Source organism: Pristis pectinata, chromosome 7 (assembly GCF_009764475.1).
Source record: "Pristis pectinata isolate sPriPec2 chromosome 7, sPriPec2.1.pri, whole genome shotgun sequence".
NCBI lineage: Eukaryota > Metazoa > Chordata > Chondrichthyes > Rhinopristiformes > Pristidae > Pristis > Pristis pectinata.
The window spans coordinates 59,658,111-59,676,799 of record NC_067411.1 but is presented as its reverse complement, the minus strand read 5'-3'; the positions used below and the strand labels follow the sequence as shown (position 1 = coordinate 59,676,799).

The 18,689-nt window shown below is 40.5% G+C and overlaps 1 protein-coding gene across 2 annotated transcripts in view; it reads left to right on the top strand.

Moving 5' to 3' along the window:
• The window catches only part of tmod1 (tropomodulin 1), a 76,266-nt gene that overhangs the window by 37,782 nt on the left and 19,795 nt on the right, over positions 1–18,689 (top strand). For both annotated transcript variants that reach the window (XM_052019838.1, XM_052019837.1), the window contains exons 3-6: positions 3,875–4,031; positions 9,754–9,873; positions 16,148–16,237; positions 16,806–16,936. In XM_052019838.1, the coding sequence (XP_051875798.1) occupies positions 3,875–4,031; positions 9,754–9,873; positions 16,148–16,237; positions 16,806–16,936 (498 nt within the window). The remainder of the gene's footprint in view (positions 1–3,874; positions 4,032–9,753; positions 9,874–16,147; positions 16,238–16,805; positions 16,937–18,689) is intronic.

The window sequence follows — 18,689 nt, the reverse complement described above, 5'->3', positions numbered from 1 at the left end:
CTTACTGAAACTAACCAAAAAAAAATAGAAGAGTCCCGGCTTCACACTGAGGACCCTCTCCATTCTGTAGTTTGGCACTATAATCATGCTGAATGGGATGGACTCAGTTGATCCAACAGGTGAAAATGGGTATCCATTAGGCACTGTGGACCATCAGGAGCAGCAGAGATGTACACAACTTATAACTTCATGGCTCAGCATGTCCCTCACTCTACCGTTACTCTCAAGCCTGGCGATTAACTTTAGTTCAATGACGTGTGCAGAAGGGCATCCTGGGAGCAGTGCCAGCACCTAAAATTGAACAGGTGCCAATCTGGTGAAGTTATAACAAAGGACTATATGTATGCTCAATGGGAAAAAAAAATGCAATGGACAAGGCTAAGCAATCTCACAGCAAACAGGTCAGGCTAAAGCTCTCCAGTCTTACCACATCTTGTTGTGGACACAGCCCAGTACATCATGGTGGTGGACTATTAAACAACTAATGGAAGTTGGAGGCTCCAAGAACATCTCAATCCTCAGCAGTGGCAGAGCTTAGCAAATGAATGTTAAAGAGAAGGCTGAATTTTTAAAAGCATTCACTCAGGAATACCGAATAAGTAATCCACCTTGACTTCTTCCTGAGAACACCACTTATCACAGAAACCAGTCTCCAGCCAATTCAATGCACCTGGATGAGACCAAGAGATGATCGACAACTTCAAGTTCCTTGGCATCCATATTACCAGCAACCTCAGCTGGTCCCTCTGATACTGTGATCTCTGATACTCTGATGCAGTGATCAAGAAAGCACATCTGCGTATGTACTTTAAGTGTCTGAGAAGATTTGGCTTGTCCACGAGGATTCTTTCAAACTTCTACAGATGCGCTATTAGAAGGTATCCTGACAGGTTGCATCTCAGCTTGGTGTGGCAACCACTTTACTCTGGAACGATGGAGCTTGCAGAGTTGTAAACACTGCCCAGTCCATCACAGGCTCATCACTTCCTTCACCATTCTATTGTTTTGCACTCGTTGCTGAATTTATTGTTGTATTTGTGATTACCATGTGTACTTTTTACTCTGTGAGCTTCATGTGAGCAAGGAATTTCATCCACTCTGATCTATATAATAATAAACTAATCTGAATCTGAAACTAATGTGATTCTCAGTCTGAAATGGCTGAGTGCACTGGATACGGCAGAGGTATTGGGAACAAGCAAATTTCTTCACTGTAATACTGAAGACCTGGACTCTAGAACTAGTTCCACCTCTAGCTATTGCTACAACACCAGCGTCTACCTGACAAATGGAAAATTGCCCAGGTATGCCTGTTCCCAACAAGCTGTACAAATTCAATCCAGTGAATAATATCCACTCTCAATCATCAGCAAAGTAACGAAAGATGTAACTGACAGTGTTATCAAGCGACACTAACTCACCAATAAGCTGCTCACCATTGCCCAGTCTGAGTTTCGGAGAAGGACCAAAGAGCAGAATTCCAGAAGTGAGATAAGAGTGACTACCCTTGACATCAAGGCACCATTTGATTGAGGTGTGGCATCAAGGCATATGGTGAAACTGAATTCAGTGGGCATTAAAGGGCTTGGTGGAGTTCTACCTCGCGCAAAAGAAGGTTCTGGTTGTTGGAAGTCTTTTATCCCAATCTCAGGACATCACTGCAGGAGTTCCTTGGGATGTTGTACTAGTTCCAACCATCTTCAGCTGAATCCTCAATGATCTCCCTTCCATCATACAGTCAGAGTGGGGATGTTCGCTGACGATTGCACAATATTTAATTCTATTTGCAGCTTCTCGGCAAATGAAACAGTCAATGCCTCAATGTAGCAAGATGTAGACAACAGTGGGGCATGGGCTGATAAGTGGCAAGTAACATTCACACCACAAGAGTTGCAGGTAATAAGCAACCCCGATAAAAGAATGTCTAAGCACCTACTTTGACATTTAATGGCATTACCTTCACTGAATTCCCCACTATCAACATCCAGGGGATCACTAATAACTGAAAACTCACTGGTCCAGCCACATAAGTACAATGGCTACCTGAGCAGATCAGAGATTGGCATACTGTAACAAGTGAGTTGTCTCCTGGCACTGCAACCCTTTCTACAATCAACAATGCACATTTCACAAACATGATGGAAAACCCTCCGCTTGCCTGGATGAGTGCAGCTCCAACAGCTCTCAAGAAACTCAACATTATCCCAGACCATGTGGCCCAACTTTTGGGCACCCCTTCCAGCACTCGAAGCATACACTGCCTTTGTGACCAGCATACAGTGGCTGCAGTTACTCACCAGGGTACTGTGAAAGCACCTTCCAAGCTCTACCACTAAGGAGAACAATAACCCCAGATGTATGAAAACAATATTGGCAGATTCCCCTCCAAGCCATACACCAGATTGACCTGGAAAATTATCACTAGACCTTCACCGTTGCTGGGACCTTGGAACCCCCTATCCATCCACAAGGATAACAGGACCTAAAGAATGGGCTGACATCTACATATTTATCTATCCAGATCCCTTCTAGCATCAGCTGATGGAGCATAAACTATTGAAGTGTAAATAACCTTGGTCACTTGGGTTCAGTTATTAGTTGCACTAACCAGGTTGGTAGCTATTTTCCTTGTTCCACCAAAATCAGAGATCTGTAGGAAACTAATCTTGTACTTGCCAGGGCTAATGCAGTTCTGTGTTCATCAGCTGACACCATGGTGATAACTGACAACTGCTCTGAGAACAACCAGTCTGAATTGTAAAAATAATTTTTATATATAAAATTGTTTTTAAATAAATCTATGATTTGAGCATTTCAATTAATCCATGAGGTATCAATTGTGTTCTTTTGCTGAAGTGGGAAGTCACATCAAAGTGTTAATGGCACCTGCTAACACATGCTCACATTTGAATCCACATGAGCTCATACCTGAGCTTGGGTTATGGTTGACCAAACTGAGATTTCACACAGATGAAAAGCAGTATATAACAGTGAGTAAATGAGATTGACTGTGCATTTAGGGAAGGTCCATGCACTGATAAAACTCTCCTATAAGAAAATTGTGAGGATATTTTCAACAGCATTGAAGGTTTAATGTCTTGGGTTAATTTCATAGGTCTGACAACTACTGCTTCCTATTTTGTGAACAGTTAGAAGGGCAGGCATTACAAAGGGTTTCCAGTTCTGATTTCATGGGGTCAGCTGGCAATTGTTAAATGTTCAAGAGCATTTGGAATAGATTATTCAATTTTTGAGAAAATAGTACTTTCCTCTGATGCCTTTATGTGTTTTTGAATTTGAACACAAATCCTTTTCACTAACTGAAGAGACAAAGGCTTAGACAAATGTATGTTTGATGATGGAATCACAGTGCCCCAAATGATGACCTTCTCTTGGTGAATCAGACCACACAGTTTCCCACTGAATATCAAGAAGCTTTAGAATAAAGTTCCAAAGAAATTGATGCCAACAATTTCAACAAATTTAATCCAGTGAATAATATCTAAGAAGATATTCACTTGTTAATTGTGAAGAAAAGATGGAATGTTGGTTTGAGTCTTCAGTAAGTGAAGAGGACTAACAATGAATTCCTGGTGTGATTGTAATAAGCTGATGAAGCCATTGGATCTGTCTCTTTCATGCCTAATGGGGAAAAGATAAAATTATAGTTTTGTGCAGTCTCATCCTGCTCTTCTAGGAACACTGACACATTTCTCGTTGATTAGCTTCCATTACTTCACATTAATGCAGGGTGAGATCAGGTTTGTGAGATTAATCATTGCAACTGTATACTTCTGCTCCAACTGAAGCATTTAAAATGGAGCTCTTATCCTGCACCTTGCATTGCTCATTATTTTTTTTATTTCCATTTTAGAATGACCTTCTACCTGCAGGACTAAGACAAAAAGATCAGACAAAAAAGGCGCCCACAGGTCCATTAAATAGAGATCAACTTCTGGATCACTTGGAGAAACAAGCAAAAGAATGCAAGGACAGAGAGGACTTGGTTCCATATACAGGAGAAAAGAGAGGTATGTGATATTTTTATGCAATTACAGAGGTAGCATAAAATATCTCGCTAAGTTTTTCTTTGAGTCATTGCCTTCTGTTTAATAACTCATGTTATAAATTATCATGGATAGATTTACACAACAGTTATTTTCTGAGTCACGTGTTAATACTGTAAAGATTTTGCATGCAAAGTCCATTAGATACACATGCATCTGATCTTTTTCTCTTACTCTGCCATTCCCTTTCTCTGTAGAAACATCCCATTTACTCAGGTCTGGAGGATTTATGTGATACTTAGTTGAGCCATAGCTTCAGCACTCCATGGGTATTGTACACTTTATCAGAAAAGATTTCTGATAAATTTCCCCATTGTTTGTGTAGATATTTTCTTTGAGGATACTCTTATTCTTCCCTGCCAAGAAGATATTCACTTGTTAATTATGAGGAAAAGACGGAATGTTGGTTTGATCTTCAGTAAGTGAAGAGTACAGACAATGAACTCCTGGTGTGATTGTAATAAGTGGATGAAGCCATTGGATCTGTCTCTTGCATGCAGCGGTATTCTCTTACTGCATTTCTAATTACCTATTGTTCACCAGATCCTGTCTAGTTCTTGAAGTTTTAAATAATCACCAAAATCAAATGGCAATTAGTAATCTATATGCAGACTATGTGACATAGTTGGAAACCAGAAAGTAAGATAGCATAATTACATCAGCTGTCAAATATCTTTGTGTGAGTATTTACATTTTGATGCAACAGAATAAGTTATTCTATGTCTAAACTGAAATGTTGATCCTTTTAATTTCATTGTAATGTTTGCAACAAAATCATGGGCAAAGTTGTGAATTATTTTTCAGCTATTTGTACTACCTATTGTGGAATTTAAATTTGTTCTCTGAATTACCCCAGTATAAAGTGTAATAATTATGTTATTGGATAACCTAGGTGCCTGGATTGATAACTTGAATTTGGTTGCTTTTAATTTGTAAAATGACCACGAAGTTATTGCATTATCATAAAAGATCCATTTGTTTCACAAATATTACTGAAACAGAAAATTCCTTCTTCAATAGGCAAGTCAAGTTCCACAATGTGGTTGACTATTAGCTGCCCACCGAAGTGACTTAGAAAGCCACTAGTTCTTAACACTTTCCCAGGGCAATTGGACAACACAGTGGCGCCTCAAAGCGCTAGAGTCCCTGGGTTTAATCCTGACCCTTGGTGTTGTCTGTGTGGAGTTTGCATATTCTCCCTATGACCATGTGGGTTTCCTCTGGATGCTTTAGTTTTCTCCCACCTCCCAAACATGTACTTGTTGGTAGGTTAATTGGCCACTGTAAAATTGCCCTTCATGAGAAGGTGAGTCGTAGAATCTGGGTGGAGTTGACAAGACTATAAGGAGAATGAAAAAATAGGGTTAATGTAGGATTAGTGTAAATGGGTGGTTGATGGTCAATGCAGTCTTGGCGGCTTGAAGTGACTGTTTCTATGCTCTGTCTTAATTAAAAAAAGTGCCAGTCTTGCTGTCAAGGTCTGCATATGAAGAATGAATAAACAAAAACTGCAGCTAGCACAATCTGAAGCTTTGAAGTTTTTTTGGACAGGGTTTCACTTGATATGGGGTTTATTTTAATTTTTTCCTGAGAAAATATCATACGGATTTATATTTTGTCTTTGATTCCCTAAAAGATAAAGTAATTGTTTTACACTTTATACAAACCTATGCTGTGTAAACAGTTTATAGTTTCTTTTAAAATTGAGTGCCTGTCAGTCACTTACTGTAATCTGGGTCCATTTGCCAATTTAACTATGACTATTGATGGCAATGCTATTTATTCACATAGTGACTCTGAAAGAAGTCATAGACTTCTACTCTTAGAAAGGTATGAGGGCTTGCGGGGAGAAAAATAAACATTTTTATTAACTTTTCCAAAGCACCATCTGTTATCGCTATCAAATGATAGTTTTTCCATCATAAGTAAATGTGGTTTCCATCAGATACCACATAATTGTTTTTAGAAAATACAAACTATCTTGTTTTGCTCTCAAACACACCCCTTAATTGCCTTTGGCTCTCTGCCTCCTCTTTGCTGCCTTTAGAAGCTCTCTCAAAACCAATCTCTCTATCTAAGCTTTTGGAACGTCTCTCATTTCTCCCACTTGAGGATCTGCTTCAGTTCCTTTCTTTCTCTGAAGCCTCTTGAGATTTCATTCTGCAGTAGAGATCCTCTACAAATGTAGATTGTTTAGCAGTTTAGTGAGCCGTTGGTGATCTCATACCAATATTTCATTGGAGTTAGGCAATTAGTTTGTTTAGTTTAATCTGACTGATTGGAGATTACAGTTTTGGGAATTTTATAAAACTGGTATATTTGGGGAAAACTATATCAGTGTTCAGAATTTTTTGGGACTATTAATGAAAACCTTTCACCTTCAGTCACCTTGTGTGCTGGTGACATTAGAAGGGATAACTTATCTTCTTATTGTTCTCCAATCAACTACCAGCAGCTCCACTGCCTTGACAAAAATAGCGGTGACTGCATTCCGTCCTCAGCTGTGTATTTATTTCTTGAAGAGATCTGCCAGCCAGTTGTCAAGAGGTGTTATATTGCACATTGCTCCAGGAGAGCCTCTGTTTCAGTGTAACCACCAGCCCCAACCAACCCTCTTGCTCCTATTCTCAAATTACTCACAATTTCCTGGTAACTGACAGATCATCTTGCTAAATTTAGTCTCAGCATGGAATGCCTGCCTGATTGGAGCTGAATTTTCACATTTGTTGGACTGAAAATGTTTACACTTTTCCCCCACCTCCATTCCAACACCACTCTCCCTCCGCTGCCTTCCCCGACTACAGCCCTCAACATCACCTCAGCTCCAAAGGCTGGAAAATTGAGCTTGTATGATATCAAGTACTTCACTCTTCTCTGTTAAAAAAACACCTCTTCAGGAAAAGCATTTTCCTCTACAACCATCATTTCTTCAAATTCCTTCATCCTCACCTGCAGGAAAAAAGGAGCTTATGGGCCCCTCTGATCTTAGGATTGAGACCATCCATTCAGCTGTGTCTGCCACATATCTCTCTTGTGACAAAATAAACCCCCACCCTGCTGCCTGACTCTGAATCCTCATTTTGCTCCAGTTTCTTTCATGTCTCCCTTTGGTATCTTCAAGCACATTTTGTTAATGATTATCTCAGTTAATCTCTACCCGATTTCCACTAAATTGATTGTCATTCTACTTCGTATTCCTGGTCCCTATGCAAGGTGATGCTTAGCAATTTCCTTACACAGATGGACTGACAAACTTCCTCAGTGCCAACAGTTCCAATCCCTACACTGTTTCTGTGTTGTCAGTCCTGAATCAGACTAGTGTTTAGAATCATTGAGTCACACAGCTTGGAAGTGGGCCTTTACGCCCACCAAGTCTGCACCCACCATCAAGCATCCATTTTCATCCTACATGAATCTCACTTTATTCTCACCACAATGAGGAGATCCCCTCAACTCGCCGCAGATTCACCTACACACAAGAGGCAATTTACTTACTAATCTTACTAATCCACGTGTCTTTGGGATGTGGGAGGAAGCCTGTGTGGTCACAGAGAAAACATGAAAGCTCCACACAGACAGAACAATGTAACATGCTTTAATTAGAACCTCAACCACCACCCTGAATTTTCACTTCCTCTCCCATCAGCACACAGTTACAGTGTATACCATCTATAAAATTCACCACAGTTTCTTGCCTAGGCTGTTCCACCTATACTCCCCTAACCACAACCTGTATCACTGCTTAAATTAAACAAAAGATGAAGGTGGGAAAGGGAAAGATATTGCTGTTCATCCATCATTGCTTGGTCTAAATCCTAAAAGTCCATCCCCAACAGCATTGTGTTGCATAGGGACCAACCTTCACTTAAAGGCTACAGTAGTTCCAGAAAGCATCTCAGCACCACCTTCTCAATGCAAATTTGGATAGGCAATAAATGCTGACCTTGCCAATGATGCCTAGATCCTGAAAAAATAAATGAATTAAAAATAAACACCACCTGATGTTGGTTGAAATTATCCCAGGCAGTGGTTGTTCCAATGACTGCAGCAGACAATAAGTAGTCTAGAATTGCCTGCATTCACAGTAACAAAAAATTTGTAAATCCTAACTTTTGTGATACCTATTTATGGGTAATAAAGAATCTTGCATCAGTCCTCCCTTTTTAATTTTTTAATCATGATACCCAACTTTATAATTTAATCTGCATCTGTACATTTGTCATACTGTAGTATTTAGCTGCTATACTCATTGGCAGGAGGCTGTATTACTGCATTACATGTTTACAGATAGCGTCCATTATTAAAGTGGAATATAGGAATTTATAATAGAATTACAAATAAATGAGAGAATTAAGATTAAGATCTGGACTGACTTCCTGATTGTTCCCACTCTAAGTTCTATTGAAGTCTAATCTTTTATTTTGACTCTCTGAAATTAGCTGGTAAATTGTAAAAAGTAACGCAAAACAGGGGGGAAAGAATCTGGTGATTTCAGACCTGAAGCTGATTTTTCCAAACCCTTGCCAATCTACAAATTTCCTGGTGAAAGTATCCTGACTGGTTGTGTCATGGTCTGGTATGGCAATTCAAATGCGCAGGAACGCAAGAAGCTGCAGGGAGTAGTGGACTCAGTTCAATGCATCATGAGCACATCCCTCCCCACCATTAAAAGTACCTACATGAGGCACTGTGTCAAGAAGGCAACATCTGTCATCAAAGATCCCCATCATCTGGGCCATGCCATCTTCTCGCAGCTACCATCAGACAGGAGGTAGAGAAGCCTGAAGTCCCACACCACCAAGTTCAAGAACAGCTACTTCCCTTCAACCATTTGGTTCTTGAACCAAATGGCACAACCCTAATCACCACAGTATAGCAACACTGACTACTTTGCACTAAAATGGACTTTGGTTTTTTTTGTTCTATTTGTGTTCTTTCTTGTAAAAATTGTATATAAATTATGTTTTTCTTGTGAATGCTGCTTATATGATGCTATGTGCCTGTGATGCTGCTGCAAGTAAGTTTTTCATTGCATCTGTGCATACATGTACTTGTGCATATGGCAGTAAACTCAATTTTGACCTTGACATTTTTCCTCAGCAGCAGTTGAAAGCATAAACCTATTTACAATAATTAGCCTTAGTGATCATTCAAAGGACAAGGCATTAAACATGGGAGAATGTTACATCATCCAACAAGCATGCCAAGACTATGGAAGAGAGTAGGGCCGTAGGATTAGATTTAATAATCATCAAGCACGGTCAAACAAGGGGAGGGCCATCTGTCTTTTGAAAATTTTAAAGTAAGGCAAGAGCTACTGAAAAGTGTTGTCACTTTTTGTAAGGTTGGTTTCCATGTTTGAATCTTGCACAACCAAACAAATGCTAATCCACTCTAAATGGATGTCACACCACTTCATATTCCACAAGAAGGGAGTAATTAAAGTTTAAAAAAATCTATGAAATCAACCATTTTCTTTATCATCCTATGGATTTGGGCATTTCTGATAATGTCAGTGTTCATTGCCCGTCCTTTGCTGCTCTGCAAAGGTGCTATTGAATCTTTTCCTTACTGTAGCCCTTGTAGTGGCGGAGTGCAGACTGTGGTGTTAGGGAGGGAACAGAAGTTCATCTTGATTATTTTTCTTAAATTGATTTCCTGTTCTGTTATGAACTTATTGTTGTAGGGAAGCCTTTTATCCCCAAAGAGAAGCCTGTCCAGACGGTAATGGATAGTGTTACCCTGGAGCCAGAGCTGGAGGAGGCCTTGGTCAATGCTACTGATGCTGAACTTTGTGACATTGCAGGTAAGGGAAACTCCGCCTACAGAAAGGATTCACTTCACACCACCACTCACTGCAATAGAGATAGAAATACATCTGCACTAAATGGGGTAGATAGTAACATACGTGCTTGCAATTCTGCTCAAATAATGGAATGGTATCTTAGTGGCAGAGTTCACTCGACATCTTAGATTGTCATGCATTTAGCACAAACAACAGAATAAATTACTGCTCTAAAATTTTAATTTTAATGCTGTTGCACTGTTTCTTTTGTGTTTATATTGTTCTCAATTTCAATGTGCCAGATTAGTCTCTTTTAGCCTTCCCAACTGCTTTAGTTCCTTCATCAGTAACGCCAGGTGTAAAAATTGTTTACATTGAGATTTTCTAAGTAGGCATGTTAGATTAAGTGGAAATTACAATATGAAGACAGACTTGTTGGCCCAATCAGACTGTGTTAGTTGCTGTACTCCATTCAAACCCCAGTGCTAATTCCAGGTTCCCACTGTGTTTCCATAGCCATTTGTCCCACTTTTCTTCAACAGCCAATCTAACCCATCCTTCAGTGTTGACAAGGTCTCTGCTTCATTCAGTTTCCCTGAAAACGCACTTCAGTTAAATCACTCATTGTACAGAAATTTCTCATCCCTGCTGAGTTCCATTTAATCTTTCATACGTACTTCTCATGTTTGGAAAAAATTGTATCACCACTTGTTATTCTGCCATTAATTATATAAGATTATCTGCACGGTCAAATCCACTCATTTTTCTGCTGTTCAAATGGATCTTCAATTAGAAAAGGTCCAAGTTATGATTGTGGATCAGTCATACACCACACCTGGCTATGGAGCATACTTCAGTTTAGAACTGTAATCTAATATTGTTAGTAGAATTAACATTGATCACAATAGAATGAGAGAGGAAGCAGGTCTCCATTTGTCTTTCAGCAGAATCTCTACAGAGGCTGGTAGACAGAAAGTTAAACCAGTGAAGTACTTGAAGAAGGACTAAGTGGCAAATGAATAGTGGAGGAGACCGAGTATCACATTGGAGTCCCACAACACCACTTACTGCAGTTTGGGTGGGGCAGGTGATAGAACATACATCAAGCTTAAGGAAGATCCAAGACCTCAAGCTTCAGTCGAATGTTAATGGTTATGTATAATAAGGCTGAAGAAGGAACATATTTTGGTGATGAGTTAACAAGATTTTTGAGAGGATTGCGCTGAGTGGGTGATTTTCTTAAATCTGTTGGCCGTGAAGGTTTGACAAGATGAGTGGGCTTGAGTGGAGATTGGGTAGGATATACAACCTTGGTGAATATTCCAGGCAGACAATTTGTGAAGGCAGAGGAGGGCGCAGTTGGTGGTGAAACAAAACGATATATATGTAGAAACAATTTCAAAATCAATCAAGTAGATTAAATTAAAAATGGATTTTCAGTTATCTTAATTAGGAATAAATGTTAAAATTTGGACTGTTCATTAAGCTTCACTGTTTATTTTTCAGCATTCATTCTGTTCTTTCGCAAATCCATATCATCATTCATTTCATTCGCAGTGTTCCATGGAGTGTAAGATCATCATCAGCCAGAGAAATTATTTACATTTGCTGTCATTTTGTTGCTGTTTAATGTGAGATTGTAGTAGCTGCCAAATTTGAGACTGTATACTTTAGTGTGAATGTGAGCTTGTACCAGCTGAGCAACAGGAGACTATTGCAGGCTATGGTGTTTTATAAGTTGCTACGTTCTGGCCTGACTGCTGTGTGCTGTGGAAAAGTGCTATTGCTGCCTGTATGACCAATAGGCAAGTTTTCTTTTGAGATCCTTCTGCTTGGCTTATAAGCTTCAACGTGCTGGTGAGAATGTTGACACAACTGCATGGTAGGGTAAAGTTCCTCTCTGCTAATTTACTAGTAGAGTAAGCACAAATGTAAAATTAGCACAGGCAGGAATTTGACCCTCTATTTTTATCATGTGCAGCATCTTGTTACCAGAGAAGAAATTTTAGTTTGAGCAAGCTGAAGTATAAATTTGTTACCAACAATTCAGTGACATAAAGAAATGTGAACTACGCACTCTGCTTTGTGATTTTAATTATTCCCAGTTTCTTTTGGATCTCTCCTCTTCAGGTGATAGGATGTTGTTTAGCAGTCTTTAGTACTTCCCACAAGTTGTCACAAATAAACAATTTGACAACAGAGCACACATTACAGCCACATCCAATACTGTGCTCATCCAATTAAATATATTTCCCAGCAGGAGTTCAATGCATTGGGAAAACCACACATGCACGCACACGCGCGCACACACACACACACACACACACACACACACACACACACACACACACACACACACACACACACACACACACACACACACACACACACACACACACACACACACACACACACACCCTCTTAGTGGGGCATTGAGGCTAAATGTAGCCAATAATTTCTAAAGTGAAGTTAGCTGAATTGTTACAGGCCAATTCATAGCTGTGAACATTTGATCTATATATTTTCATAAAAAAACATGATTCCTTAATTTCCCTGGACTTTGAAGGCGCTTTCTTCAAGGCTTAAAGAATATTGTACACCGGGGAATTACTAAATGATTCAACAAGGATTCATAGGCTGATTAACAATCTGACAGGCCATAACCAGAATAGTTCTTCATGACCATAATCATCTTTATTCTGGTTCAGGAAGTAAGATTTTATGGGTTCCTGCAACTTATGCATCTTAAGGGACCAACCATATCAACAGGTTGCAAAAATTCTGATAGGTTTATAAGGGCCTTCTGCAGTGGGTTCAAACCCTGGACCCTGTACTATTGCCACAGGGACAAAAGCTTGCTCCCCTGCCAGTAATGTTAGTAATGGAATGCTAATGACATTGAAAGAATTCAGAAGATTTTCTCATTCCAGCAGTCTCTGATCCAGAGATTTAGACAGCATTCATCAGTCGGGATCCACAATAATTTTAACTACAAGTGTAAGCCACAGCATGTATTTCCTAATCTCAACCTAGGCAATAGCTGGTCACTGCTTTTGACAGGTAGGAAAGACTGGGCAGAATTCACATTCCTAACTCCTGTCCACTGATACCTTTGTGTAAACCTAGAGCTGGAAGAAAAATCATTGTATGTTTGTGAGAATTATGTGGTCAGTAAAGCTGCTACCACCTATCATCTAGACTCAAACATTTTGATGTTTGGACAATGTGGTGGTGCAGCAGATGGAGCTTCAGTGTCTCTGCATCAGGAACCTGGGTTTGATTCTGACCCCTGATGGTGACTGTACGGAGCTTGCATGTTCCCCCTGTGACTGCATGGGTTTCCCCTGGGCACGCGGGTTTCCTCCCACGTCTCAAAGACATGCTAGTTGAAGAATCTCGGGGAATCGATGGGCATGTGAGAAAGAATAGGTTGCAGGGAAATAAGTGTGGGGGAATGGGATTGATGGGGTTGCTCTCAGAGCTGGCATAGACTCAATAGGTCAAACGATCTCCACCTTTGCTGTAAGGAAATATAAATGTGAGAAATATGGCCATTCATGGAAGGAATTAAGGGATGACCATGCATCTGTACAATCAGACGTGTTTCATACCAGAGTCTGTAAATGGAATTATGTTAAAAGTGAATAAATCCAATAGAGATAATTCCCTTAGGTGTATGAAGGAGTAAAATGCCAGTGGTTTTACCTGGAGGGGAGATGGGACTTAACAGAACACTTTGCCAGAGACTCATCATTGAAAAGAATGTTGCCCTGTTTCAGTAACATAGTGCTTCTGAGTTATCTGGTTGTACACTCAAATGACATTGGGGGCCAATAATATAAGCAAATGTTTTTATCCAGTTCAGAGTGCTGCACAATTCTTTAAGATAAGACATCCAATATTGATCCTAAAAAGATTCTGTCGCACTTTCTGAAAAAGAACATGGGTTTGTTTTGGAGGTTGTGGCTAATATTCGTTTCTCAAACAAATACAAAGTCCCTGTTGATCTATTTCATTTGCTGGGGTTTTTGGGAACTTGCTGTATGCAGATTGTTTGCTGTGTTTGCAAAGAAGTAATCCGTTGCTGTAGAAATGCCAATACTATATTTTGCTTTACACTAATCAGTATATAACGGAAGTACAGAAAAGAACATTTTAAAAACCCTTTTCTCAAAAATGTTGATTGATTCATTTAAAATAACAAAAATGGTTGGTTGATATTTCATGATGAATTTTATGTAGCTGCTTTCTGCACTTTGGATCAAACTGTTGTCAAAAATTATATTTCACAGTTTATAACCTTTTTGAGAATGTAAGTGGTTCTCTGATTTCAAATTTTGAAAAACAATATCCTCCAGGTTATCCAGGTGATAGCCCACCTCTCTCACTGACTAGTAAGCTGAGAGGAGTTCACATATTTGCATGTCATTAAGCAGAATATCTGCCATGAAGCAAATGAACACTGTTTTAAAACATAATTCAAAAATGTACATTTTTAAAAAATTAATAAGTATGATTCTTATATATGTAATGGGAAGAAGAGAATCACCTGCTCTTACTCCATTTCCTCTTGAATTCCCCAAGGATTTACTCTGTTGCTTTTTGTTTCTCACCTTTGTGCTGTCCTTTTGCTACACCATCCAAAACAAAAACATTATTTATTACTTACTATCATATAATGATACTGCCCTGCTCCAACGCACTACCACTTTTGATGACCTCTCTAATGCCTCTGAGTTTAATATTTCTTATCTGTTATCCAGTATTGGCTACAGTGAAATTTCTCCAATTTCGAAGAACAAAGTAATTGGCTTTGGTTCCCACCACACACCGTGTCCTAACCATCAACTTCATTCCTCTCCCTCATTGCAGTCTGAGTCTGGACTGGGCCATTTGCACCTTTGGTGCCCTAATTGAGACGAACTTCCAAATCCATGGCAAAATATGTCACCAAGATCTTCTACTTCCATCTCCTAAATATTATTTCTATCTGCTTTGCTTAGGCTCAACTACTGCTGAAACCATCATTAGTGCTTTTATCATCTTCTGACGATGATTCCTGTTTCTCTTGGCCAGCCTCCCATCTTCCATAAACCAATGACTTTAGAACTCTTCTGTTTGAATCCAGTCACCCTTGTGTTCACTGCCCAGCAATGGCTTAATTTTAAATTGTTCATTCTTGTTTTCAAATCCCTCCATTGCTTGCAATTCCCTTTCTCCGTAATGTCCTCCAGCCCTAATAATCTCTCCTCTACTTTCCTGCAACTCTGGAGCCTTGCACATCCCTGATTTTAATTGCTCCACTATTGGAGGCCATGCTACAACTGTCACAACCCTAACTTTTGTAAGCCCTTTCCAAAACCCCTCCTTCTCTCAATTGGGACACACCTCAAACTTGCCTCGCGACCTGACTTGAGTGTGAAATTTACTTCCATGAAGCATATTGAAACATTTTACTATGTAAGAGGCATTGCATAAAGCTAAGTTGTAATTGTAGAACGCAAGATAGCAGATGCATTGGAAGTGCTTTACCTCAAATTTCCCTCCAAGTCACATGGCTTCCCAGCTTAAACAAGTTGTTTCTTTTTCATGGCTGTCCCAGTATCCTTATATTTCCTAATCAACCTTATTGGTAAAAAGGAAGCTCAAGGCTGCCACTGAGATTTATGAATAAGTGGGTGGCACAGTGGTGCAGCTAGCGGAGCTGCTGCCTCGTAGCTCCAGCCAGGTGCTGCCTGTGTGGAGTTTGTACGTTCTCACTGTGAATGCGTGGGTTTTCCCCAGGAGCTTCGGTTTCTTTCCACATGCCAAAGACAAGTGGGTTGGTAGGTTAATTAGTTACTGTAAATTGCCTCTTGGGTGTAAGTGAGTCGGACCATCTGGAGAGAGTTGATGGGATTGTGGGGAGAATAAGAAAGCTTATGGTAAGATTTGTGTAAATAGGTGCTTGGTGGTTAGCATGGATTCAATGGGCTGAAGGGTTGTTTCTGTGCTGTATTTCTCTGACTTTATGATTAAATGCTGGCCTTGCCAGCAATGCTGTAACCTGAGAATTAACCATTTTAAAATTGCGTTTGTGAACTGGCTGGAAGTTTTGGGCTAACAGTATGTATCATGACCTGCACATTAGATTGGTCATTTGGGAGTTATTGTGTATGAAGCTCAGCACTCTGGTTATTTTGCTTTTTGAACTGCAGTGTAGTTTCAAAGTGCCTGCTTTTTCTGCATCAAATGCAAGTGTCTGCAACTGAAATACTTTAGTTTCTGGTTCTATGAATACTGTGCTTTTTTTTAGCCATCCTTGGTATGCACACACTGATGAGCAACCAACAATATTATGAAGCCCTTGCCAGTAGTACCATCGTTAACAAGGAAGGCCTTAACAGTAAGTAAAATCTGAAATAATGTTGAGCATAAGAACATGTGCATTGTAAGGGCTGGACTATTCTGTCCCAGACTGGCACATATGTTGAATATGTGGTAATATAGAAAAAGTGACCTGGTTTTTTTAGTACAATGCTAGTTCAATGTGTATAGGCTTTTAACTGTTTTTGTCTGTTAATTATTCAAATGTTACAGATTCAATATGTGGATTGGGGTTGATGAGCCATTATTTAAAACACTTACCTTTAGGATGGAAGGAGGAATCTATATCTAACTCCCTTTTACAGCAGTTTTCAGAAGGGAGCTGCCCACAATTGGAAGGGAAAACTTGAATGGTTTCTGAACTATTGTCATCTTTCCAATGCCTCTGGATTTGCTTTTAAAATTGTATTTGGTATTTAAGTGAGCTGGGTTATTCCTGTTAACATTCCCCATTATCACATAGGTTCTGTTTTGTGCTATATGGAATATTTTTTACTTTGTAGACCATTCATTTTGAGGATTATCATGTTACTAAATGATTATTTTGCAGTATTCACATCAACGCTCACTTTGTTTCTCTTGTGCAGGTGTCATACAACCAACTCAGTATAAGCCAGTCCCTGATGAACTGCCGAACTCCACAGATGTTGAAGAAACCCTAAAGCAAGTTATAAGAAATGACCCTGAACTTGAGGAGATTAACCTCAATAACATAAAGGTGAGTGTAGATGGTTTGTTGTTCTTCCCCATTAGCTATCCTCCAATCTTCTGGTACCTCGCCCGTAGCTAATGAAGAAGCAAAAATCCATATAGAAAAAGCTTAGTCAACTCTGGATGGTTGAAAAAAAAATTACATTGAATGGGACTTGACAAGTTAAATTTATTCAATCCAAAAAATTTATGAAATTGAAACCATATTCGTATTGTATGTTTAACTATTGGGTTAATCATATGTTTACTTAATTTGGTAAGTGCAAAAGGGAGTGAAGCTCCTAAAATAGAAACTAATGAAAATCCAAGTACGGATTGATGCTCAAGGTGTATCCATTTGGGACATTGAATTACATCTAAATCTTGTATCCAAAAAATTAAATATCTGATATTAATTGCCCAATAAAATAATCTAAAGTTAGGCAGGGCCATACCACCATCCTTTTTTAGTTCTTGTAAATATTTCTTACTTAACCATGGGTTTTTATTCTGCCAAATATATGAAAGCTTTTTCCATATGGAAAAGGAAGGGAATAGTATGTTTTCATGATTTATTCATTGATAACTGTTTTTCATCTTTTGAATAACTGTTTAACAAATACAATTTGTCTAGATCACACTTCTTTCGATATTTGCAGATTATGTAGCGGTTGCTACCGCGGAATAAAACAAGACTCACTCGGAGGATTGCCAAACAGAACTGGTTTATTTTCCCGCCTTGCGCGGGCCCTTTAAGGGAGAAAACTCCCGCCCAAAAAACCGGCAATGACGTAAGCCCTACGTCATCAGGACTTTCCCGCGCGCGGGTTCTCCCCCTCGCTCGGAAAGACGAGGCCCGCCGCCATCTTGGGCCTCGTTGCTCCGACACCGCGCGACCCGACTGCCGAGCCGGTTCGCCCGACTAGACGGTGAGTCGCCACACAACCCCCCCCCAGAACCGGCGAGACGGTCCCCAAGGTCCGTGGGCTGTGCCAGCTGCCGCTTAGGGGGGCGGCCTCTGCGTCGCGGCGTGGCAACCTCGACAGGCTGTTGCAGATCCAAATGGGCCGGTTTGAGGCGGTCCGCCGTGAAAACCTGTTCCCTGCCTCCAATGTCCAAAATAAAAGTGGATCCATTATTCCCTATGACTCGGAACGGTCCCTCATATGGTCGTTGCAATGGCGCCCAAGGTGTGCCCCTGCGAACGAAAACAAACTTACAGTCCCGTAGTTCCTTGGGCTGGCAGGATGGGGCTTGACCGTGCCATGAGGTGGGAATCGGGGCCAAGGCGCCAAGCTTCTCGCGCAGTCTGTGTAGGACTGCTGGGGGTTGTTCCCCTTGGTCCCGAAGGGCAGGTATGAAATCCCCGGGGACAACTAGTGGCGCCCCGTATACAAGCTCAGCTGACGAAGTGCGGAGGTCTTCTTTGGGGGCAGTGCATATGCCGAACAGGACCCAAGGCAGCTCATCAACCCAGTTAGGACCCTTCAGGCGGGCCATCAAGGCCGATTTTAGACGGCGGTGAAAACGTTCCACCAACCCGTTTGATTGAGGATGGTAGGCCGTGGTGGTGTGCAGCTGCGTCCCTAGCAGGTTCGCTAATGCAGCCCAGAGACTGGAAGTGAATTGGGTGCCTCTGTCTGAAGTGATGTGGGCCGGAACGCCAAAACGTGAGACCCAAGTTGTGAGCAGCGCTCGGGCGCAGGAATCAGTTGTGATGTCAGTCAGGGGGGTTGCCTCAGGCCACCTCGTGAACCGGTCCACGATAGTAAGGAGGTACC